This window comes from Daucus carota, chromosome 3, assembly GCF_001625215.2.
Source record: "Daucus carota subsp. sativus chromosome 3, DH1 v3.0, whole genome shotgun sequence".
Taxonomy (NCBI): Eukaryota; Viridiplantae; Streptophyta; class Magnoliopsida; order Apiales; family Apiaceae; genus Daucus; species Daucus carota.
In genome coordinates, this window is record NC_030383.2 from 7,144,264 (window position 1) to 7,169,462 (window position 25,199).

At 35.6% G+C, this 25,199-nt stretch overlaps 1 protein-coding gene across 1 annotated transcript; it reads left to right on the forward strand.

Moving 5' to 3' along the window:
- Positions 1–8,266: 8,266 nt before the first annotated feature.
- On the forward strand, positions 8,267–17,650 carry LOC108214932 (zinc finger CCCH domain-containing protein 48). The gene is made up of 9 exons (XM_017387191.2): positions 8,267–9,122; positions 10,206–10,301; positions 10,828–10,917; positions 11,058–11,159; positions 11,458–11,604; positions 11,747–11,866; positions 12,183–12,242; positions 16,696–16,793; positions 16,884–17,650. The coding sequence occupies exons 1-9, from the start codon at positions 8,658–8,660 to the stop codon at positions 17,023–17,025; spliced, it is 1,320 nt and encodes a 439-aa protein (XP_017242680.1). The 5' UTR covers positions 8,267–8,657; the 3' UTR covers positions 17,026–17,650.
- Positions 17,651–25,199: the final 7,549 nt, after the last annotated feature.

Below are 25,199 nucleotides of genomic sequence, written 5' to 3' on the forward strand. Positions count from 1 at the left end.
ATTCCCAAAATCCACAACTTGGTACTCAAATAGATTGTTAAGTCTTTTATTTAATAATAATTAATATTAACTAATCTCTCCTTTCCTCATAAAATAGACAAGGTGTTTCTTTTATTATCAATAGTTAATAAATAATAATCCAAATTATTAATCAACCTCTAAATCTCAACTTAAATATCCAAACCAATTTAATTATTGACCCAAATAATCCTAAACTCCCAAAATTCACAACTTAGCCAAATAATTCTAAATTTCTTTATTTTAATCCAAGTCTCTCAACCCCAACTAATACTTTTATTTTAATTTATAGTATTGTGATTTATATCCTAATTTCCCCTCTAATCAACTCTAATAAGCATATTTCCACTAATTAATCTCAGCTGCCAATTTACTAATCTACCCCTGCTCACCCACATCCCTGCTTCGCCGCCGACGGCGGCTCCGGCGGCGTCGCCGCCGTACTCCCTCCCCTGAACCTCTTTACCCACCAGCCCCTCTCTCTCTCTCTTTCCCCCCCTCTCTCTCCCAGGTCGCGCATCCACGGCGGCTCTCGCCAGCCCGGCGACCGCGTCGTTGCAACCACCAACGGTGGTCCTGCCACCTTTCTATCCGTCCGAACCCCAACCGACACCTCCCTCGCTCTGCCATCTCCAACCCACAGCCACCATCGTCGTCGACGATGGTGCTCCTACTGTCATGAAATACTAGTCATGGAATCAGCTGGCTGTTTATATTAATTATGTTTAGTATCTGTCTATTATTTAGCTACTGGACATTTTGAGTTAAAGTTAGTACTGGACTGGCTGGTTAGTTATGGGCTATTATGTTAGGCCCAATATCTGATTAGTACCGTTGCTGCTACCCAATATATGTAGGGTTGTCTTAGGAGAGGAAGGTTATCGAATGAAATGAATACCCTTTTATTTTCTCTACAGCTCTTTCTTCCTGCAAGCTTTCAGTAGATAGTAGTTAATACTGTAGTTCTGTAATTAGTGTTAACAAAGTGGTATCAGAGCCACTCCTGGGCATGGCTGATCAACCTTTTAAGTCGAATCTACAACATCACGAAAAATTAATTTCGTCCTTGGAGTCAAGATTTGAGCAGATGCAATTAGTCTACGAAGAAGAGCAACAAAGGACTTCTGAGTCGGTGGAGGATCTTCGCTCTCAGATGCTCCATCTTACTAATGCGACGGTGGAAAGTTCGAAGAAATTTGAAGAATTAATAGATCTGTTCAAGAGGGGTCTTAAGGGAAAACCTCCTGAAACAGCTGATGTGGGTTCTTCCACTCAAGGACCAAGGATGAAACCCAATGGGCCTCCGCCAGGGTTTCCACCGTCCACGCCTACTCATCATGGCACTTGTCCGGAACAGTGGGAGATGCAGGGTTTTGGCAGGCAATCCCAAGCTTCTAATTCAGTTCCAGTGTTTGAGCTTGCATCCCAGCAACAACCACCCAAGGTGAGACCTCAAAACCTATCTCAGTCTATGTTAACCTCTCCACCGGTGTCTAATGGGCCTTACACTACTCACAATATACCTCTTCCTCCGCTATTACACCAGTACATGAGTTCTCTCAATTACCCACCTGAACAGACCCCACCACAGCAGTTCATCCAACAACCCCATCCTGGGGGCACTGCTTATGGCACCCCTTACCACCACCAACCAAACCCCTTTCCCAACCCCTACGCGGCACAGTACTTACCGCAAACCAACTATATGCCACACAACCCCCCTCAACCGCACTACCCCCCTCAACCGCATTACGCCCCACCTCATCAACCCTATACCACACAGCCCTATCATCGTGAGCATCCATTTGTTCCTTACAAATTCCCTAAAATTGACTTTCCGAGGTTCGAAGGCAAAGACCCCAGGGGCTGGATCTCAAAGTGTGAGAAGTTTTTTCAGTTAAACCCCTCCTTAGATAATAGACAGCGCGTTGTGTATGCTGCTCTGCACTTAGATGGTGAAGCTGACACTTGGTACCAATCGGTCCAATTGGAACATCAGGAGGTTTTATGGGTTGACTTTGCTAGAATGGTTTGCCACCGTTTTACAAAAGGGGGTTATGAAAATTTGGAGGGCCAATTTAATAAACTTATGCAGAAGGGGAAGGTTGATGATTATATCACCCAATTTGAGGAGTTGAAGAAGCATATAGTGGTGCAAAACCCGAGTTTAAGTGAGTTGTATTTTGTCAACAGCTTTTTAAGTGGCCTCAAGGAGGAAATTTCCAGCACACTTTATTTACACAAGCCAACCTCGTTGAGGGATGCTCGTGAAAAGGCTAGAGCCCAAGAATGTGTGATAGAAGCTATGGAGAAACGAGCAAGAGGTGCTGTTAAGACAACCGGAAGTAGTAGCTTCACGGTTAAAAGAGATGTGGCAGCTGTTGGTGACAAATTTAAGCATCCGTCTGGAAATGGTGGTAAACAGGAGTATAGGCCTGTGAGGAGACTGTCGTATGGTGATTTTAAGGATCGAATGAGCAAGGGTCTATGCATCCATTGCGATGATAAGTACACTCCTGGACATAAGTGTAAAAATGGGCAAGTGTTTATGCTGGCTACTGAAGAAGAGGACGAAGAGTCGGGTGTCGCTGAAAAAGGAGAATTGTCTATTATTTGGGAAGGAGGTGATGAAGAATTGGCAAATCCAGAGGTTGAATCTGAAATTTCTATTCACGCCATGACTGGCACTGATGGACTGCACACCCTTAGTATTAAAGGGACAGCTCAAAATAAACCTCTTCGCATACTTGTGGATAGTGGTTCATCCCATAACTTTATCTCAGCCAGTTTGATCAAGTCCTTAAGCCTCCAGACTCAACCTTGTAACCCTGTTACTGTTGTGGTTGCTAACGGTGATAAGCTTACAAGCAGCAAATGCCTTGGTAATTTCGAGTGGATGATGGCTGGGGAAACGTTTGTGGCACCCATGATAGCGCTTCCGATAGGAGGTTATGATTTAATTTTGGGGGTCTCCTGGATGCGAGTGGTTAGCCCCGTTGTTTTTGATTTTATGAATGATAGTGTTTTGGTATCTTGGAAGGGGAATAAAGTAGAACTGAGGAAATCACTCGATGACAATAGAGTGAATGTGGTCCACAGTACAAGGGCTAAGCACTGGATTGGGAAGGAGGACAGCTGTTTCCTTGTGCAAGTAATGGCCGTTGAACATGATAAGTTTGCTAAGCAGGAGGTTACGAGTGAACAGGTGCCTACAGAGTTATCTTTGTTATTGGAAGAGTATTCTGATGTTTTTGCTACACCTACAGGGCTGCCTCCGAAGCGGGGCCACGACCATAAAATTCCTCTGCAAAACAATACCAGCCCCATCAACTCAAACCCATATAAGTGCCCTTACATTCATAAATCAGAAATAGAGAAGATTGTTAAGGAAATGTTGGAGAGTGGGATTGTGAGGCATAGCAGCTCCCCGTATGCTTCACCAGTTCTTCTCGTTAAGAAAAAGGACAACTCATGGCGACTATGTGTTGACTACAGGGCCTTAAACGCAGCCACCATAAAAAATCAGTTTCCTATACCTGTTATCGAAGAGTTGCTGTCAGAATTGAAGGGCAGCGCTATCTTCACCAAGCTTGACCTCCGTAGCGGGTACCATCAGATTCGGGTTCATCCGGAAGACATCCCGAAAACGGCGTTTCGCACACACCAAGGACATTACGAGTTTCTAGTAATGCCCTTTGGTTTGACCAACGCTCCGGCGACATTCCAGAGTCTCATGAATGAGGTGTTTGCAAAGCAGATTCGTGACTTTGTATTGGTCTTTTTCGACGATATACTTGTATACAGCCCTTCGTTGGAAGCACACCTTAAGCACTTGCGGATAATACTGGAGTTGCTGAGAAAACATACCTTATATGTAAAGCAATCAAAGTGTGAATTTGCTAAATCGGGGCTGGAGTACTTGGGACATCATATTTCTCAGCATGGTGTGGAAGCCGATAGGGAGAAAATACAAGCAATGTTGGATTGGCCTGTTCCCCACACACTCAAGGCCTTAAGAGGTTTCTTGGGGTTAACCGGGTACTATAGAAGGTTTGTAGCTCACTATGGGATGATTAGTCGGCCTCTTACTCAGTTATTAAAGAAGGGAGCCTTCCAATGGAGTAGCGAAGCTGAATGTGCATTCAACAAGCTAAAAACAGCAATGGCCTCGACCCCAGTGCTCGCAATGCCAGACTTCTCCAAGCAGTTAATCCTGGAAACTGATGCATGCCATAATGGAGTTGGAGCTGTCCTTATGCAAGAAGGCAGGCCCATCGCCTTCTTGAGTAAAGTACTGGCAAATAGACATCTAAGTCTATCAACATATGAGAAGGAGCTTATGGCTGTTATCATGGCAGTGCAAAAGTGGCGCTACTACCTCTTGGGACACAGGTTTGTCATAAAGACTGATCACGAGGCACTTAAACACCTTATGGAGCAGAAAATAACTACATTGTTACAACATAAGTGGCTGTCTAAATTGCTGGGGTATGACTATTCTGTGGTTTACAAGAAAGGAAAGGATAACCTCGTTGCTGACGCTCTTTCGAGGTGTCATGAGGGGAGTGTACAGTGCACAGCTATGCATGTGATTGTACCAGTATGGAAGAAGGAGCTTCGAGATAGTGTGGAGAATGATGCCAAGGCCCAAGAGTTGATAACTGAGTTAATGGTGGATGGGACTAATACTCAAGGCTATAAATTGATTGACGGGGAATTGAAAAAAGACAATAGGTGGTATGTGGGAACAAGTAACCAGTTGCGGCATAAAATTGTTGAAAACACCCATAGTAGTCCGGAAGGGGGCCATTCTGGCATCACTGCCACTGTTAAGAGAATACAAGAGTATTTCTATTGGCCTAATTTAGTTGCTGATGTACAGGAGTTTGTAAAGTCCTGTGATGTTTGTCAAAGGTGCAAAGTAGAGCATATTTCTCCACCTGGCTTGCTGCAACCTCTACCCATTCCCAATGAGGCGTGGGAAACAATCTCTCTTGACTTCATCGAAGGGTTACCAAAATCTAGTGGAAAGGAGGTGATATTGGTCGTGGTTGACAAACTTACGAAATACGGTCACTTTGTCGCCCTCCACCATCCTTATTCTGCATCATCAGTAGCACAGTCAGTTTTAGATATGGTGGTAAAGTTACACGGACCCCCGAAATCCATCATTTCAGATCGAGACACTGTCTTTGTTAGTTCATTCTGGCAGGAGCTGTTTAAAGCCATGGGAACTAGAATTAAACTGAGCTCAGCCTACCACCCCCAGACAGATGGGCAAACTGAGCGAGTTAATCAGTGTTTGGAGATGTACCTGCGGTGCTTTGCTAATCAGAAACCAGCTTCGTGGAGTCATTGGTTGCCCATGGCTGAGTTCTGGTACAATACTTGTCACCACTCAGCCATTGGCATGTCACCCTTTAAGGCACTTTACAACCAGAACCCCCCTTCAGTGCATTATCAGTCACCGGGCATCACTAATCCTGGAGTTAAGAAGTTTGTGCAAGAAAGGTCCCGTACTCAGCAGCTGTTGAAAGAGAATTTGCTCAAAGCGCAAGAAAGAATGACGTGGTATGCAAACAAACACAGGACGGACCGGGAGTTCGCAGTTGGTGATGAGGTTTTCTTGAAGTTACAGCCGTACAGGCAAACTTCGGTAGTAATGAGGAGAAGCCAGAAGTTAACGGCCAAATTTTTTGGTCCTTATAAGGTGATCAGGCGTGTTGGTAATGTGGCGTACCAGATTGAGTTACCTGCTAGTGCAAAAATACACAATGTATTTCATGTGTCCCAGTTGAAGAAGCGTATTGGCAAAGGAAAGGTTCCTCAAACTGAGCTACCAGGCGTTGATGATTTGGGAGAAATGCAAGCTGAACCGGTGGCCATCTTGGACAGGAAGTTGGTGAAGAAGGGTAATGCTCCAGCTGCGATGGTGCTTGTCCAGTGGTCAAATGGCAGCAAAGATGAAGCAACCTAGGAGTTTTGGGGAGAGATACATAAGAAGTTTCCCAACTTTGATCCTTGGGGTCAAGGATCATCTTGAGCAGGGGGCATTTGTCATGAAATACTAGTCATGGAATCAGCTGGCTGTTTATATTAATTATGTTTAGTATCTGTCTATTATTTAGCTACTGGACATTTTGAGTTAAAGTTAGTACTGGACTGGCTGGTTAGTTATGGGCTATTTTGTTAGGCCCAATATCTGATTAGTACCGTTGCTGCTACCCAATATATGTAGGGTTGTCTTAGGAGAGGAAGGTTATCGAATGAAATGAATACCCTTTTATTTTCTCTACAGCTCTTTCTTCCTGCAAGCTTTCAGTAGATAGTAGTTAATACTGTAGTTCTGTAATTAGTGTTAACACCTACCCATCCCCCCAACTCCGTTATCAATCCACCTCCACCTCTCTACAGCCCAACTCCCCGCGATTCGAAGCGTCGCGGCTTCGAATCGCGGTGGCGTAGCCACCGTCGACCGCCGCAGTTCCGCCCCCCGACGGCCACCATTGAACCCTTCCAACACTACTCTTCCTCCCTTAAACTCAAACCCCAAATCAATTTCAACAATCAAACATCAAACTCAAAAGCCCCAATTTGACTCAAAACCCTAACCCTAATTTTTGAATTAAATTTGGGGAAACATGGTTCAAGGGCTACAGTGGTGCAATAGAATAAATAAACAAGAAGTAAACACACATATATACAGCTGGTTTCAGTTTAACAGTAACAAATTGAAACAATAACAAAGCCATGTATATAACTACCATTTAACATTGGTGGGTCCTTTCACAATAAAGATAAAAGAAACTATACCCATAAATATTGCTATATTTAATGCCATAAAGAATCTGAGGGTAAATCAGTTGTACATTACCTTGATCTGAGCTGTAACTTCCGTCTCTGGTTATTTTCTCTCTCTCCTACCTTCTTCGGTAAAAAAATAGACTGCTTCCTATTCTATTGGGCTTTTATAGACAATATTCCGAACGACGTGCAGTTTCTGAATAACAATTAATTTTAACCATGGCCTTGATAACAATTAGACATATACTCCCTCCGTCCCACCCATTTCTTATCGAATGGGTTGGGCACGGAGGTTAAGAAATATCTATAAAGTAATGGAAAAGAGGAAGAAAAGTGGGTAAAGTGGTGGGACCCATTGATTTTTAATGTATAAAAAGAAGATAGTGGAGTAAAAGTAGTGTGAAAAGGAAAGAAAAGTGGAGAAGTGGTGGGACCCATTGACTATTTTTGGTAAGTTTTGAAATGTAAAGAATTGGGTGGGACACCCCAAAAAAGAAAGTGTAAAGAAATGGGTGGGACGGAGGGAGTAATAAATTTTACTTACCCTCTCCAAATAAAACAAGATAAGTTACTACGAGTATTCTTGATACGGCTCCCCCGATCTTACAATATTTGACTTAATTTCTATTTTTGCTAATCTATTTAATTATCATTATTTAAAAAAAAAATTAAGCACAACTAACTTGATTATTAGTCTAACAGGGTGGAGCACGTACCTAAAATTTATGGTTATTACATTGTTGTTATATTAATAATTTCTATATCTAAAAATACGGAAAAAAATATCCCAATACATAATTTTAAATTACCTTTTATCCATAATCACTTTTCACTTGTAAGTAAGTTACTTACATAAATTAAGCGAAACATGACTTGAAAACTTAAATTTAGATTTGAGCATAATTATCAAATCGAACCGATCCAATCTTGTCAATTGATCAAATTGTAAAAATCACAATTTTTGTTTTTCAATGTTTTGGTTGGTTTCAATTTTAGTGATTTAAAAATTTAAAAAATTAGGTTTGGATTTAAATTTTACTTTGAAATCGACCCAATAACCAAACTGAATCATTTATATATATATTTTATAAATAATAATTTATAATTTAATTTAAATATCATCCATTATAATAATTATTTTTCTATTTGAAAATTATTCTCGACTTAAAAGTCCCTGTCCTTATTTGTTATTATTACTAGTTAATCAATAATCTTTTACATAAATATTTTTTTTAGTTAAATTAGTTAATTCTTTATAACAATAAATAAGAGTAACCATTTGAAATATTTATATTGAAGAGTTATTCAAATATTATTTTTATTCTTTATCTAATATGTTATTAAGACAAATAAAGATAATACCTAAAGGTACTTTTTAATAATGAAAAATATAATTATTTAAAAAAATATTAATTCAATTTCTAAATTTTCAAAACTGAAAATCAAGAACGATTTCAATTTAAGAATTGAAATCTTTCAAAACCGTCGAAATCCAAAATTGTTCTGCGTACCCCTGTCGTTAGAATTAAGCTAAACCGAGACGGACTACCTTGCCTACCTGCCGTGAACTCCCCGACCCGAATATTCAAAATTAGGGTTCCTTATTCCCAATCCCAAAAAAACAACTCCTCAATCCCCCAATCACTCCCATCAATCTCTATTCAATTCATATCTTTACATCCATTTCTATCAATCAATTAGTTATTCGATTATATGATCACATCCAGCTTACGCAATTCATCTCTTTCCAACACTCCCAAATCCAGTCCCCCCTCTTCATTCACTTATTAACACACACACACACACACAGAAAACACACACATCGAATTTGTATAATGGATGTGGATGGAAGTAAGCGCGTGTTTCAGAGATTAGGTCCTTCGAGTTCGAACTCGAATACGAATTCGAATAATTCAAGTTTCAACAAGAACAAGAGCCAGCAAGTTTGTTATCACTGGAGAGCTGGCAAGTGTAATAGATATCCGTGTCCTTTCTTGCACCGGGAGTTGCCAATGCCGCCGCAACAACAGCAGTCTCGGATGGGGAATGGAGGAGCTGGATCGTTGTCGTCGAAGAGACCTTATGGATTTGCGGATGATCAGGCTAATATGCCGCGCAGGAATTCCAATTTCAATAATACTTGGGGGAGATCGCAAGGCGGAGGAGTTGCGAGGAAGATGGAGAAGATTTGTAATTACTGGATGCAAGGGAATTGTAGTTACGGAGACAGATGTAAATTTTTGCATTGTTGGTGTACCAATGCGTTTACTTTGTTAACGCAGCTTCAAGGTCATCAGAAGGTAGTTTATTTTTGTTATTGAATAAGTTATTTAAGTAATTTGGGCATTGTTACATATTTTGCAATGCATTGATTAATTAGGCTATCAGGTATTAAGAGTTCCCGGAGAAATCTATAGATTGCCTGTCATAAACTTGAATTTTTGAATTGTTATTCTTTGAGACTGTTGGGTTAGGATTTGGTGGATATGACTTAAAGTGCTTCCCGTATGCCCCACCCTAATCGTTAGAAGCAGATAAACACTAATTAACATGTGAAAGACTATGTAACTCCACTGCACTGCTATTATAGACTACAGATAGTTATGCCTGTATTTATAATTTATAGTGTATATGACCAACTACAAGATTGTTATGTGGTTTCTATCATGATCTATGCACTTGATGGGGAAGCTCTTTACTCCTATCGTATGCTATGCACCTTATTTGTTGCACTGTAGGACATAGAATGCTTAGAATTTAATCTTCTAATAGCGTGCTTTGTTTATTTTTATAATAAGCACATGGATGTACAATTTAGTTCCTTTTCTTTGAGGCATTTATGTCACTGTTACGTTTTATTTAAGTTAAATTATTTACCTAAAGAATTGCATTAATGACCAACTGTTCAAGACCTTGTCTTTATCCTCCTTCTATGTGAGATTTTAAATTTCTGCATCTGACAGTTTTGAGTTTTAATTGGCTATATTCTTTGGTCACATATTCTCGCCAGTATTCTAGTGTTGTTTGCTTTATTTCTCACTTTTTTTGTAGTTGTCTAATGTGTGTGTCTTATTGGTGTCTTTGGTGGTGTGGACTTATCTTATTTTTTAGAAATAAGGGCTTATTTTTGGGGAAAAAGTATGTAAAAATATACTTTTTCCTGAAATTAAATACTTAATTTTTGCTAGTAACGAATATGAAACAACTCGTTAATATTTTTATTTTGAGAGAAGTACGTAAATGTGCTATTTTTTCAGAAAATAAGTCCTTACTTTCATAATCTCTTATTTGCCACAAAGCTACTTTGTATCTTCCATTGTATCTCACCCTTAGGTTTTTATTAGATGCTTGATACTTGTACTAAGTGAAGGTTATGTTAACAGGTTGTTAGCGGAATAGCTTTGCCTTCTGGGTCTGACAAGCTTTATACAGGGAGTAAAGACGAGACTGTAAGAGTCTGGGACTGCCAGTCTGGTCAGGTTGATATATGATTTTCCTAGTATTATAATGATTAATTGAAATAATCTTCTTTGTCAGTCACCTCGTAATCGACTTTATTTATTTTATAACCTATTGGATGACATGTATTGAAAAATTGAATCTCTTTTCTATTCTTTTTCTTCTTGGTTCAAGTCTAAAATATCCAATACACTTTTATATATCAGGAAAAGAGAGAACTTTTATAATTCTGTATATTGATTTTGAACAAAGTGTATTAAGAAAACAGTCTGTGTAATCCTGTAATGCAGTGATGCTCTTTATTCTTGATTTTTGTTTGTGCTAGTTTCCCAAAATTGTGCTATACTCTAGGAACATTAAGTAATGAATTACCAAATAGCTCCACTGAAATAAAGAAAAAACAGAAAGAAGGCTTAAGGTTCTATATGACTACAAAAAAGAAGGGTTTTTGGGTTTATGTTTGAGATATAAAATAATCAGGTACAATGGTAGTTTCGATCATGGTAAGCTAAGCGGTGGAACTGTGCTTTTCTATTTTTTCTGTAGTGCGGAGCGGTGATTAATTTAGCAGGTGAAGTTGGCTGTATGCTTAATGAAGGACCATGGATTTTTGTAGGACTACCAAATATTGTGAAGGTAAAGTGGAAGTGCAATATATCTAGATGCTATCTGTTTGCTACTGTATTTACTAATATCAATTCTTAATATCTGTATTCAACTAATGTCCTCAAGTTTGACAATTTCTTATACATTACTGGGCTGTGCTGATTTGGCAGGCATGGAATGCTCAAACCGCCACTGATCTTAATCTTGACGGACCAGTTGGCCAAGTATATTCCCTAGTTGTGGGTAACGATCTACTTTTGGCTGGTACACAGGTATACTGTTGCAAGTATGTATACACCTAGATTTAGGTATCTTAAATTGTAAACGCCTCTTGTTTAATTATATTGATAGCTTCTCTAATTGTGTAACTAACATGTCACTCATCTTTATTAAGATTTGAATACCGCTTGCTTTCATCCTTAAACATATTAAAAAATCGTATTAGTTTCTTACAACTGGACCTTTGGCAGTAAGATTTGGACACAATTTAATACACACACACACCAGTGTTTCATTTTTTTTTAAGATCTCTAATTTTTGGTTTAATTAGTAATCGGCAATCTGCTGCAGGATGGAACTATCTTGGCATGGAGATATAATGCTGTCGCAAACAGTTTTGAACCAGCTGCACAACTTAAGGGTCACAATCTCGCTGTCATCACACTTGTTGTTGGTGCAAACAAACTCTACTCTGGTTCTATGGATAAATCCATAAGAGTATGTTGGTTAACTCGTTGCTTTGTAATATTTATTACTTGTGAATGGTACTTGATTAAGTTTAAAAGAACTATGGTATACATCCGCTCCATCTTCTTTTTTCTTTTTATCTATTTTCTTACACTTGGTAATATGCTTTCAGGTGTGGAGCCTTGAAACTTTGCAGTGTTTACAGACTCTTACAGACCACACATCGGTCGTGATGTCTGTTCTTTGCTGGGATCAGTTCCTTTTGTCATGTTCTCTCGACAAAACAATAAAGGTTTCCTTTTGTTAATTACTCCATCTGTCCCAAAATAAGGGCGGCTTTGAATTTTTGCACGTAATTTGAGGTGCAAAACAAACATACTTCTACACATTATATTTCAAATTTTCTTGTTCTGAATAAAAATTTAACATCTATATTTTTGTTCAGAAAAAGAAAATTTGAAAAATAATGTGTAGAACTCAGTAGAAGCATGTTTATTTTGCACCTCAAATTACGTGCAAAAAGTCAAAGCTACACTTATTTTGGGACAGTGGATATAAGATATATGTGCCAACTAGAATTGTTTAATTTAGGTGTATACTCAATGCAGGTATGGGCTGCTACTGACAGTGGGAACTTGGAAGTAACCTACACACACACCGAGGAACATGTACGTCTTTTCACTTATTTTACATTATGCTCATGGCTTTGTATATCACAGATATCTGAAGTTTATGTTCTGATTGCACCATATAATTCATCTGTGCGTGCAACTATTAGCCGGATGTTAATCATCTCAGTCGGAACTGTGCGCCCTTGCAATCCTTGCTCTCTTAATCAGGCAGTACATAGTATCTTTGCCATTATATTCGAACTTATGTTTAAGGGGAAAATAACTGCTTACATCACACTGAGCTACTGCTTTAGAAAATCATTATCAATATCTATTAGCATTTATTCTGGTCTATGTTTATCTGATTTAATAGCCTAACAGGACCAGGATTCTTGTTAGTCATTGACAAAGTAGAGGTGTATATTTCATCTTCCTATATTATAATCGTTTCCTCTGCTGAGTAAAGGAATATAATCTCCCACCTGTGATATACAAAGGATGACTTCCGGCCCTCCCATTTCCTCTACCTCTTTTTCATTCAGAAGCCTGATCTATGACATTATAAATTCTTTTGGGTTTTGACTATCGAGTGCTTTTTCTCTGATAAGAATCTCTAGAAATAATTGCTTCGCTGAGAATCCTGTGCTTCAATTATTTTAAATTTAGAAGATATCTGCAGGTCGCTTAAAACATATAAAAAACATAGAGCTTATTTTAGTTTCTAAGTTTTATTGAGATGGTGATCTCTTAAAATATGTGGGAGGGATAGTTTTTGATGGTGGCAGAGATGAGTATTGTTTTAGTCTGTCACTATGATGGTTACAACGAGTGTAAGATTTTTGTGGCTCAAAGTTTTTTCTATGCACTTAGTTCTAATTTGTTAAGCTTTAATCTCCATTACTGAATTTGCCGGACTAGAACCTCTGAACTGTAGTTATATTAAAATATTTGGATGTAATTAACTGTCGTCGTAAGACACTTAATAGATCGTTTAGGTTTTCTTAAATCTGACGTTTAAACCTATATTTCTGCTGCTGTTACTAATTGTGGTTACATTTCATACTTTAATAGTTGAACGATGCTGGATTATATTGGTTGAAGCCTTGCAAGTATCAAAGTTAGGTTTGAACTGTATTTGGCAGGAACTGTTGGAGAAGTAGACACAGTATCTCTGGAGATCAGTCATACACTTACATTTTAGTCGATTTTGCCTTTTGAGACCAAATGAAATTTTAGAAAAAAGCCTCCTGTTCTGGTAATTTAGGATTATTGGAGAAGTATCAAGTGGGGATTTATATGTTTTTAATGTGAAGGTCTGACTTATGAGTAGGACAAAAATGGAAGAATCACATCAGAAGAGGTTGAGTGAAAAATAGCACTGGGCACAAAATAAATTGATAGTATTTGTGATGGATGTGACTGGGATTTGGGAATAGTATCCATTTATAATATAATACAAAAAGTGAATTCTAGTCTAAATATGATGAAATAATATGAGACTGAGTTGAAGTTCGAGCTCGACTGAGCCATAAATTCAAAGCTTGAAGCTCGACTTGATAAAAGTTTGATATGTTCTTAATATGCTCAAAAGATGTTATTATATTAATAAAAGCTCGACTGTGATAATCGAGTTCGACTATATATAACATGTATAATTTATTTTGAATATTTATTATTTATATAACGATATATTTGTGATATATAAAATTAAAGGCTCAATTCGCAAGCCTCATGAGCCCCGAACTTTGGAGCTCGAGTTCGGCTCGAGAAAGTATATGTATAGCTCAATTTCGGCTTGGTAAAGTATTCGAATAGCTCAAGCTCGATTATTGTCGAGCCGAATAAAAATATATATATTGCACTTTGAGTATTAACAAGCGGGAATCATCAAGGTTAGACAAAAAGCAAAGCAACATTGATCAGGATGGCAGAACAAACCAGAGACTAATTTCTTTGGTTTTTCCTTGGGCTGTTCCTTATGGCTGATGAGTGGACTAAAGCAGTGGATTGTTAATCGAGCCGAACTCAAATTGCTCTCGTACCGTTTGACTCATTTACACCCCTAATCACAACTTACTATCAAAGAGATTCAATTCAATGTTGATATATAGATCACTATATTTTAACCGAATCTAAGATAAAGTGGGGATTGCAATACTTGTGTGGGGCAGAGAAAGCATACTTACATATCCTCATGGACTATGATGCGGAAAAACTAGGCTTATTATGAATAATATACATATTTAATAAACTCCTATGCCCAGATAATAATTATATGGATAAATACACTTTGTATTTCTACACTAAATGTATTTAAACTAATAAGACATATATTCATATTCTTCTTTATTTTAAACTATTAATTCATAAATTCATATGCAGATGGTTTTCTAGGCCTTCTAAGCCAATGTCAGATTTGAGTCACATGACCTGTTTAGAAGCAATGGAGACAGTAGTCAAAATAAGCATGTCTTGGGTGGTGGTGTAGATGTGTAGTTAGTGTTCATGATGGTTGGTATGAGTTACAGCAATGAGACTTTGAACTGAGTTATGTACTTTGTAGTAGTGTAGTGTAATTATATAGTGCCTTCAGTTTTCTGTTGTTTTGAAGATAATGAAAAGGGATATCATCTATAGAATCTCTCTCCTCTCTGAATTCTGTCTGTTTCTTTTTTACAATCTTGATGCTCTCTCTCAGTTCCTTCCAAGTAATAGGATTAAAGTATTAGAAAATTTGATCATCTAAAGATCTGAAAACATGGTATCAGTTATTCGGTCGTCCTTTATCATTTATTCAGTCATCCTTTTGAAATTGTGGATACTGATGGGGTCTCACATGACCCGGTCACATGATTGTTTGAAATTGATTGTATGTGCATATTCCCGTTATGGAGGTATATGTGCTGGCATATTAAACAGTGAGATCGATCTGCATTAATATTACTCTCTCACTACCAAGTTGCCCCTTCTTATCACATCCGTCAAAATTTTCGGCTCAGATTAACGATATGTATATTTAACATATTAGTAAGTAAAAAAGGAACGTTTTTGTATCCTATTAGTCATTCTTTAGTACTCCCTCTGTCCCATTTAATTGTATACGCTTCTTTTCAACTGCTCGACACGCATTTCAATGCTCTTATAAAATATAGTTCCGTAACTTATTTTTGAGATTTTCTTTTTCTGAATAAAAATATAACATCCAAACTTTAATTCAGAAAAAGAAAATTTTAAAAATAAATTACACAACTATATTTTACAGGAGCATTAAAGTCCGTGCCGCGTCCCCGTCCCCCAATGTATACAACTCAGGGGGACGGAGGGAGTAGATTGTAGGAACATTGAGTGTTTGCCATAATTGTGTGATGCAGTGTTAATAAATGTGATATGTGCACTTCCGCGCAAGGCCCCCTGAGCATAAGCGCAACGCGCGATGCAAGATGCGCGGATTCATCGAAGACGAATAAATATACATATATAAATGATATATGCGTAGGATATTGTTGATTTATATATAAGAAGACATTTAATTGCTAAAACAACCAAATTCATCATCATTTAGATACTAAGTAGAAAAATTTAAAGTCGGAGTAGCAAAGAATTCCAAAGTTAGTCCATTGTTCTTCTTCATCATTAATATTCACAAAATCATCATCTTCACAAATATAATTCGTATCCTCAGCAAAGTCTTCTTCATCACCCTCAAGTCATGTGTATATAAAGCATTTGTATGTATAAATATATAAGTGTATATAAGATATGTGTATCTTATATATGTGTGTATATCTATATACAAGAATCATAAAAGAAGATGAGTTTAATCTTTGTCTCTTGTTCGATATCTCTCTTTTTTGTATGTTTATCTGCTTTGTATCCAGGGGCGGATCTACAGACAGAATTTAGGGGGGGCACCAAGCAAATTTTCGGAAAACACCTATATATTTTTAAATTTAGGGGGGGGGCACTTCTGTAATTTTGTAAAATTTGGAATGGTGAAAAAATATTTAAAAAAAAAAAATTAGGGGGGGTACCGCCCCCCCCCCCCCCCCCGCCCCCGCGCCTCTTTCTAGATCCGCCCCTGTTTGTATCTATCAGTGCAATTTTTTGTATCTGTTAGTGTCAATTGCTAGGTCTGTAGGTTTTTTTTTTACCCATTTCCTTCAAAAATGACTCATTTTAACAAAAGCGCGCTTGTCTTGTGCTTTTGAACTGCGCATAAAAGCGAGCGCATCATTGAAGGTGCATCGCATCTCCTAGCGATGTGCTTCAGGTGTGCATCGCATCTACGAAGCGATGTGCTTCAGGTGCGTATTGCATCTTGCATATGCGTGTGCATATGCGCGCTTTTAATAACACTGGTGTGATGGACATAATGTTTCCTTGCATTGTTTCCTTTTTGCTGGTTCTGTACTTCTGTTTGTTTCCCAGCAATGACCTTGTTTCTGCATAAATATATCTGACAACTTGACATGATAGAGGGATATGGTTTAACTTTACCTATTTACTACAGGGTGTACTTACGCTCTGTGGAATGCACGATGCAGAAGCTAAGCCAGTCTTGTTATGCTCATGCAATGACAACACGATCCGTGTATACGACTTGCCATCGTAAGTTTGAATTTACACAGTGAAGTATATCTTTATCTGCTTCCTATTCAGTATATATATAAAATAAATAACTCTTATATATTGGTTCAGTTTTTCGGAGAGGGGAAAATTATATTCCAAAGAGGAAGTTCGATGCATGCAATTAGGTCCGGGTGGTTTGTTTTTTACTGGTGATGGAACTGGTGAAGTGAGAGTATGGAAGTGGTTAGCTGAACCAACAGCAACTCCTTGATCCGTGGTACTGTATGTAGTCATCATAGTGCATCTCTTTTCGTCATAGTTTAAATAAATATCCTTTCATCTTAATATGCGAGTTCTACGAATGAACCGTAAGATGAGTGGAGGCAGGTTTTGACTTTCAAGTTGTGGCACCCATTGTTATAATTGTATTGAGAGTGTAAGATTAGTGAAAGAACTCAAGAAGGTTTTGACTTCCCAAGTTATGATGCCCATTGCCATCATTGTATAATGTATAATATGAAGGTGTTACTTTCGCATAGGGCTTGTTTCGAATATGTTGGTGTCGGCTAAAAGCTTTCGAGAGGTAGAGGCTTGTTTATGCCTTTTCTCACCAGAGTGGTTCTCGGTTGTAAGTTTTTAATTATACATGGAGCCTTATGAGTTATATGTGAAGCTTGTTTCTAGTTTCATATAAACCAGAGCTTGTGCTGAATCCATTTTCTCAGCTGTCATTTTTTTTCATGTGTTAAAATAGAAAGGGAGCTTGCTTTCTGAACAGATCAGTTCGTAGCTGATCATATACGGGATCAAGGTTTAGAGAAATCTTGCTGACCCACGAGGGTGATGATGTGTAACTTTTAGGGCCGTTTAATAATAAAATTTCATTTTTGTTTTGAGGATGGGCAGGAGAAGGCTAGTTCCGGAACAGAGAGAAAAAGTTTTCGTAGGGTGCTGAAATTTATTGTTACAAAGAGGTCGTTTCGAATTCAAAATTATGATAAATTTTTTGAATAAAAAGATAATTTGCACGAAAATTTTAAAAACTATTCCCTCAGTACCCAGGTTCTTTACTTTGGGTGAGGGGGTTTGATATGTAATTTAATATTTTTATGAAATCTAGTTTTATAAATTAATGTAATATTTTTTCAATAAAAAATAATATTTTATTAAAATTAAATATGAGTTGTGAAATTTTAAAACGTGTGGTAAATAATAAGAAAAATTGTAAAAAAAAAAAAAGGGAGAGCAATTAAAAAAATTATTTTCAAACATCTTAGTCCTTAGATATAGACCGTGGAAATGGATTAATTTCGATGAGCTCTCTCGTATCGAACTTGTAGCAGTGAGTTCACTCGTCTCGAACTTGTATACAAGTTGAGGATGATGAGAAGACACTTAACTTGCACTCGTTTAAGTAGGTTTGATTTTACTCAAACTATATGATCTCGAGTGCAAGATAAACTCAATTATTTAATTAAGGATGATGGGAGACACTTGACTTGCACTCGTTTAAGTAGGTTTGATTTTACTCAAATTATATAATCTCGAGTGCAAAATAAAGTCAATTATTTAATTGAAATAGGCTGAATATTGATATAATCGAAAGAGCTTGACTTTAATCCAATAACCTCTCGAATTTGACAAGATCCAATAACTCTTCTGATTCGACAAGAATTTGACTTGAATTTGAAAACTTTTCTTCAACTCGAGCTCAAAATTCGGTCCCAATCAAATATTATGTTTAATTGAGCATGAATTTTAAGAAAATATATAAAATAAGAACGGGAAAGTAAGAAAAAAGAGAATAGTGGTGCAATTCATTAATATTTAATGAATAAAGTAAGTATAATAGAGAAAAATAGTGTGATAGTTCATATTTATATTATAATTTTTTATTATATTTGATAAGTTTTGAAACGCAAATAATTGGATGAAACATTAATAAAAGAAAAGTATAAAGAAATGATTGGGTCGAGTAAATTTTACTTTTTTATTATTTTAATTGTTGGGCTCATAAATACATTTGGTTCAACTCGTTTAAATTCAGAAATGCTCGATCCAACTCATTTATTATACGAGTCAAGTTTGATTAAAAATTTTAGTTAAATGAGGGGAATGACTCACTCATTTAAAAGTTTATTTTATATTTATTCAACAAATAAGATGATAATTATAAAATAAAATAACACTATTTTTCAAATATAATAATATAACTAATACTTAATTTATCATTATTAATTAAAGGGTTAATTACCAAGTTGATCACTGAAGTGGCTTAATGTATCAAATTGGTCACTGAACTCAAAACAGTATCAAAATGGTCACTGAAGTGGCCATAAATATCAAACAGGTACCTTGAAATATAAGTTGAAGCAGTAAAAATATTATTTATAAGGTTTTACACATTATTTTTGAATGTTACCAAAACCAAGTAAAAAGTTATGACTTCTAATATTTATGATAATATATTTAGATTTTATCAAGTTTATTTATTATTTATTTTTAATTAAGACAAAGAAAATAACTATATAATAAAATATAAATAATAAAAAACTTGATAAATTAAATGTAATAATATAAATAAATAATATAAATAATTAAAACTTGATACGAAGCTAACCCTAGTTTATTGTAAATCAGTTGTTTTCTTTGTTTTATTCTTGATTTTTAATAATACTCTATCCAGATAAAGATTTCTATCTCTTAAAATTGTATTTTTTATTTGACAAAATCATTTTTGGATGAGTTTTGTTCCCAATTTATTTGGATTTTATTTATCCTCTGCTTGTTAGAGCATGGTATGTTTTTTTTTATGTGTTTTGGTGTGATCTAATATCCCGAACGTGTTATTTGTCGATTTTTAAAGATTTGACTCAATGATGAATATTTATATGGGATTGTAATTACGATCGATAGTTCAAACTGGCCAGTTTAGGTGAAAGCGATCCATGTACGTATATTAATTGAACAAATTGCTTGATTGTGTTTTTATAAAGACTAGATTAATCAGTATATGAACTGTTTTATATTTGTTCTATCCAATTTTAATGACATTATTGAATTAATTCTTTTTTCCCCAGAAAAAGGGAAAAAAACATTGACTGTCTGCTTAGGCTTACGGGGGTCGTCTTTATCTACGACGCACATTTACGGGGGTGTATTCGATTGGGATTTTAATGTATTGTTTTTGGTCTATGAATTTTAATGGATTGTATAGGATTTTGATTTTGTGCGGATTATTTGATGAAATGTCGCAGAGTTGATAAGATTTAGGTACAATACTTCAAAATCTCATTGAATTTGGTGGGATTTCAAAAAACTTAAAATACACTGAAGAATGCCACAAAATCCATCATTTTATGAAATGAAAAAAAATCCATCAGCATTTAAATACCATCAGATTTTAATGGATTTTAAACAATCCCAATTGAATACCATCGGATTTTAAAGCATAATTTAAAATCCCAATTGAATACCACCAGATTTTGTAGCATAATTTAAAATCCCAATTGAATATCTCAAGATTTTAATGGATTTCAAACAATCCCAATCGAATATTCTCGGATTTCATGAATACAAAAAAATCTTTAAAATCCCAATTCAATACACCCCTCTTAGTTTTTTATATATTCTTTTCGCAGTCAGTGGGCTTGTGAAGAAGAATAGAAGTCAGCAATAAACTCATTTACCACATTTACTTCGCTAAACTTGTTTTGTAATATTTAGGTTTCATATTTTTATATATTCTTCATCGCGCCAGCAAAATTTGAAGGTTCGATCGCAAATTGTTGACCAATAGCGAAGACTCTGTGAGTTTTTTAAAAGTATTTTAAAATTTTCTCTAGCAATATATATTTGTTGTCGAAAATATAATATTTTCTGTTTTATTTGGATTTGCAAAAAGTCATCAAGTTTTCGTGCTTGTTAATTTTCATTTTGGAAAATGAAACAGTTATTTAAATAAATCTATTTTCTAAAAAACTAATGAGATTTCGGAAAATACTTTTCATATTGACGGGTGCTTAATTTTCTAAAATGAGCAATTTCTCACATTTTAGTATTCTTTTACAATAATAGCAATATGAAGGAAAATATTATCCGATAAATATTTTTCAGAAATCAAGTTATTTTTTAATTAATTAATTTTTTTTGTTTCTAGTTGTTTTCTCAAAATTATATTTTGGATAATTTTGTTTTAGATTTTAATTTCAACTCTTATTATGCCTTAGAAAATTATTTTTTATGCTTATTGAATATTTAAAAAATATTAATAATATTGAATTTTGCATATCTTTTGAAAATTATTAATAATATATTATTTAGTGATTAAGACTATATATATAATATTATTTTATGAATAAATAATAAATCTGACTTGGAAGTGAGCTTGGAATTCAAGTTATATATATAAGTAGTAATTATAAATTTTGATTTGAATTGTAGTTTAAAAATTTTAAAATTATAAAAAGATTTGAGAAAACCAGGGCCTTCCTAATATGCAGAATGAGTTTGCCAATTAATGTTGTTAAATCCAAAAAGACGTAAATAAAAAAAGCTTCGACGGACGAATCAGGTGTAACTTAAGAATTCTTTTTTCAAAAAAATAATTAATAAAATTATAGTCCCTCTTATAATGCAGATCGAAGGAAGGGACAAAGGAAGGGACAGACAAGCAGAAGATAAAAGATAAGTGCATAGGTTAGTCGACAATTCCTAATTAGGTTACAATTAAAGCAGGGATATTTGAAATATAAGCATTAATTAGGTATTCAGCTGCATATTAAAGTTGCCGTCTTTGAATGGCAACATTATGCATGGTTCAAATCATGTTCACACTTAAAACGTTGAAACCGGTGGTATATTTAGCTGCTTAAGTCACACTAAAAATGTGGTAATCGACATGCATTTTGAGTGACAAGTTGAAATCCAATTTCTTTTGTTCCAAGTAGTTTCCAAGCTGCTTACCCTAAAGCTACAATACCTGCCCCCATATACACTTTCTCTATATATACAAATCATCTATTGATCATGTGTGTTTATATCGGTAACCGGTAAGCATTATCTGCTGTTAGCTCAGTTCTGTTAGTTCAGTTAACATATAGGATGGCGACGACAGTAGTTCCATCATTCAGTTATAAGTCCAAAAAAAGATTGATTATTGCTGTGGCTGATGAAGTGTCATTGTACTGTGCTATTGCTCTCGTGGTTTTGTTCTTGTTGGCTTTTGTTAGACAAATTGATTCTGCTGGTAGTAATGATCAAGAACAAGAAGCTATAAATGCATTCTTGGGAGATGAAGAAGATTGTCGACAGCACGATCATCAGCGACGTCTTTGCGACGAGATTTATGTGGTGGAGCAAGGGGAAACACTGCAGACTATAAGCAACAAATGCAGAGACTCTTTTATTGTTGAGAGGAATCCACATATTCACGACCCTGATGATGTTTTTCCTGGACTTCTCATCAAGATCATCCCCGATTCCAACTCCCTTATCGGCTCTTCGGATAGACAACCATCGCGGTTTAGTTTGGTTCGGTTTCGATTTAACAGTATAGCGTTAAAAAGATAGATGTACAGCCTATGTTAAATATACAAAGAAATACATTTACACATACTTGTTCACTGACATTATTAGTCACTAATGTAGCCTGTTAGATTACCTGCTAGAGCTTAATTATTATTTAAATCAAATATTACGTTTAACGAATTTTTAGTTGATGGAATCTCTAAAACAATCATCGAATGATTGTAGTGGGCTAGTGGTATCAAGTCAGCAGGAAAGACTCTGATTGCATGACCATCTCTCAATGGTGCTTGTTTCACCCCTGCGACTCTGTGAGGCTGTGAGGCTGTGATTAGAACCAATTGGGCTTACTACAAGTGCCAGAACTCCTACGACTTAGCCCAGTTATTTTCTGTAATAGCTCTCAGTCCCCAACATCATAACCAAACTTTTTGGATTTAGCCCAAAGATTTGTATTGGCCCCAACTGGATACAGCCCAATACCAAAGTGTTGGAGTCCTATCAAAGCCTGCTTATTTTGTAGTTGCCCAATAGTGTATCCAAAGATAAAATCTTTAGCTGGACTTAAAAATCAGAAGTAACCAGCCCTACTTGCCACATGAAATTAAGGCCTTTTTCGTCACATACCTATGGGCTTTCACATAATCCAACACTTTAATCAAAATTGAAAAATTCACCACGTTGGTACGTAAATCTTTAAATTTAAATTGTGATATTAATCAACATGTTTCTTCTTAAAATCAAGCTTCTGTGCAAAGTTCTAGTACAAAAGGAAAGGTTTTTTCCGGGACTGTTTATTTGTGGCGCTCTGTTGCTAACTGAATGGGCGGACGGTGTGGGCGGGGCCACATTATCTCAAAAACGTGTATTTGCTAGTATTCTGCTTCACTGATTAATGCTTCAGTTCTGAGGTACAAATCAGTCCTAAAGTCTATTTCCTGATCGATGTGGTCAAAAGGGAAACCGAGGATTTATCCATGATATTAAGTTAGATTTAAAGCAATATCCTTCGTTTTAAACGGAAATTTAAAATAATGTATTTAATGAATTATCAAAAATTAAAAATAAATTCGAATTAGCTTAAGAGCATAATTTGATATGATATAATATTTTAATAATTTATCTTTTATAATTTATTTTTTACTGTAAAAATCAATGTCATCATTCAAATGAATAACATATCAAATTTATTTATATTATTATATTTTTAATAAATTTAAGTTATTCGTAATTTACTTATACCGTAGTATAAATTATCCAAATAAATAACTTAAATTGCACACTTATCACACACCAAGGCACCCTAAAGTGTATAATTAAAGTCATTGTTTTGAATTTGCACAAACGTCAGTAGAGAAATACAAATACAAAAGTAAACATAATTCATAAAATTAACTGAGTTATAGAATTTTTTAAATTTTTAATATATTTTATATAATAATTTGAATTAATAATATATTATTATTTTTAAAATATAACCAATCAATATAATCATTATGATTGAAGTAGCAAATTTTATACACATTTAATATAGTCCATTTCTAGTCAATAACGTCGAAAACATCTTTTAGTCATTTTCAAAACATTTTTATTAAGAACATCTTTTGAAATATCTAGCATTTTCTTTTTTGGATTTTTTAGTATGTGCCCATGAGCACACACTAATAACTAATTTTTGGGTAGGTGGAGGATTTCTATTGGCCCCTGCACATGCACAAAAAGCATGACCACTAAAAATCCTCCACCTCACCAAAAAGTAATTGTTAATACATACTAGAAAGACCCTTTCTTTTTTAGTATACTTGAAAATGTTTTAAGGACTATTTACTACTCCCTTTGTCCCATTTAATTTTATACATTTCTTTTTAACTGTTCGACACGCATTTCAATACTCTTATAAAATATAGTTCCGTAACTTATTTTTGAGATTTTTTTTTCTGCATAAAAAAATAACATCCAAACTTTAATTTATAAAAGAAAAATTTTAAAAATAGATTGCACAACTACACTTTGCGGGATCATTAAAGTTCGTGTCGCGTTCACGTCCCAATGTATACTATTCAGAGGGATGGAGGGAGTATGTTAGAACTAGGGGTGAGCAAAAAACCGAAACAAAACCGAAACCGAACCGAAACCGGTAAAAACCGATCAAAACCGATCCGAAAAAAACCGAGCCGAAACCGAAACCGAAAAATTAAAAACCGAACCGATGTTATGGTTTCGGTTTCGATTATTGGTTAAAACCGAACTGAAAAAAACTGAACCGAATAATTATTTATATAATTAAATAAATAGATAATATATGTATATAATTTATATGAATTTTAAAATAAATTGAAATGAATATTCAAGAATCACAAGTAAATGAGGGTCGGGGCATATATGATTCCAAGATGATGGCTCTCGGGTTGCAATTTGTTTGAATTACAAGGCCTTAACAATGAAACAATTCAAGTTTTTGCCTCATGCGACGAATAATAGTTGATTTAGCATCCGAAGTCATATTTATTTTTGCTCCTGGTGTTTCTAATCTAAATGAGAGTTCCCACAAAGTTATGTGATCATCTGCAATTTTCTTCTTCATGTCTGTTAGTAAGTAAACCAGTGCACAGTGATTATTACGTCTATATGGCGCGCGTCAATTGGTCTTCTTCGTATATTATTTTTAATTTATAAATTTATCGGTTTTATAACCGAAACCGAACCGATTATAACCGAACCGGGGGTTTTTAAACCGAAACCGAATCCGAATCCGAACCGGCGGTTGCGGTTTTCGATTTTAAAAACCGAAGATATATGGTTCCGGTTTTATCCCGGAACCGAGCCGAACCGAACCACGCTCACCCCTAGTTAGAACCATAATTATGCAGGGTCCCATGTCTTCAATAAATATCGCTCCCCTTTTGCTAGCTTAAACAC

What these genes read in the sequence shown, in the direction of transcription:
- LOC108214932 (XM_017387191.2), top strand. Translation starts at nt 8,658, where the DNA reads ATGGATGTGGATGGAAGTAAGCGCGTGTTTCAGAGATTAGGTCCTTCG. An exon ending in GGGACTGCCAGTCTGGTCAG is followed by an intron (nt 10,302 to 10,827) that starts GTTGATATATGA and finishes TTTTTTCTGTAG; the next exon opens with TGCGGAGCGGTGATTAATTT. An exon ending in CTATGGATAAATCCATAAGA is followed by an intron (nt 11,605 to 11,746) that starts GTATGTTGGTTA and finishes ATATGCTTTCAG; the next exon opens with GTGTGGAGCCTTGAAACTTT.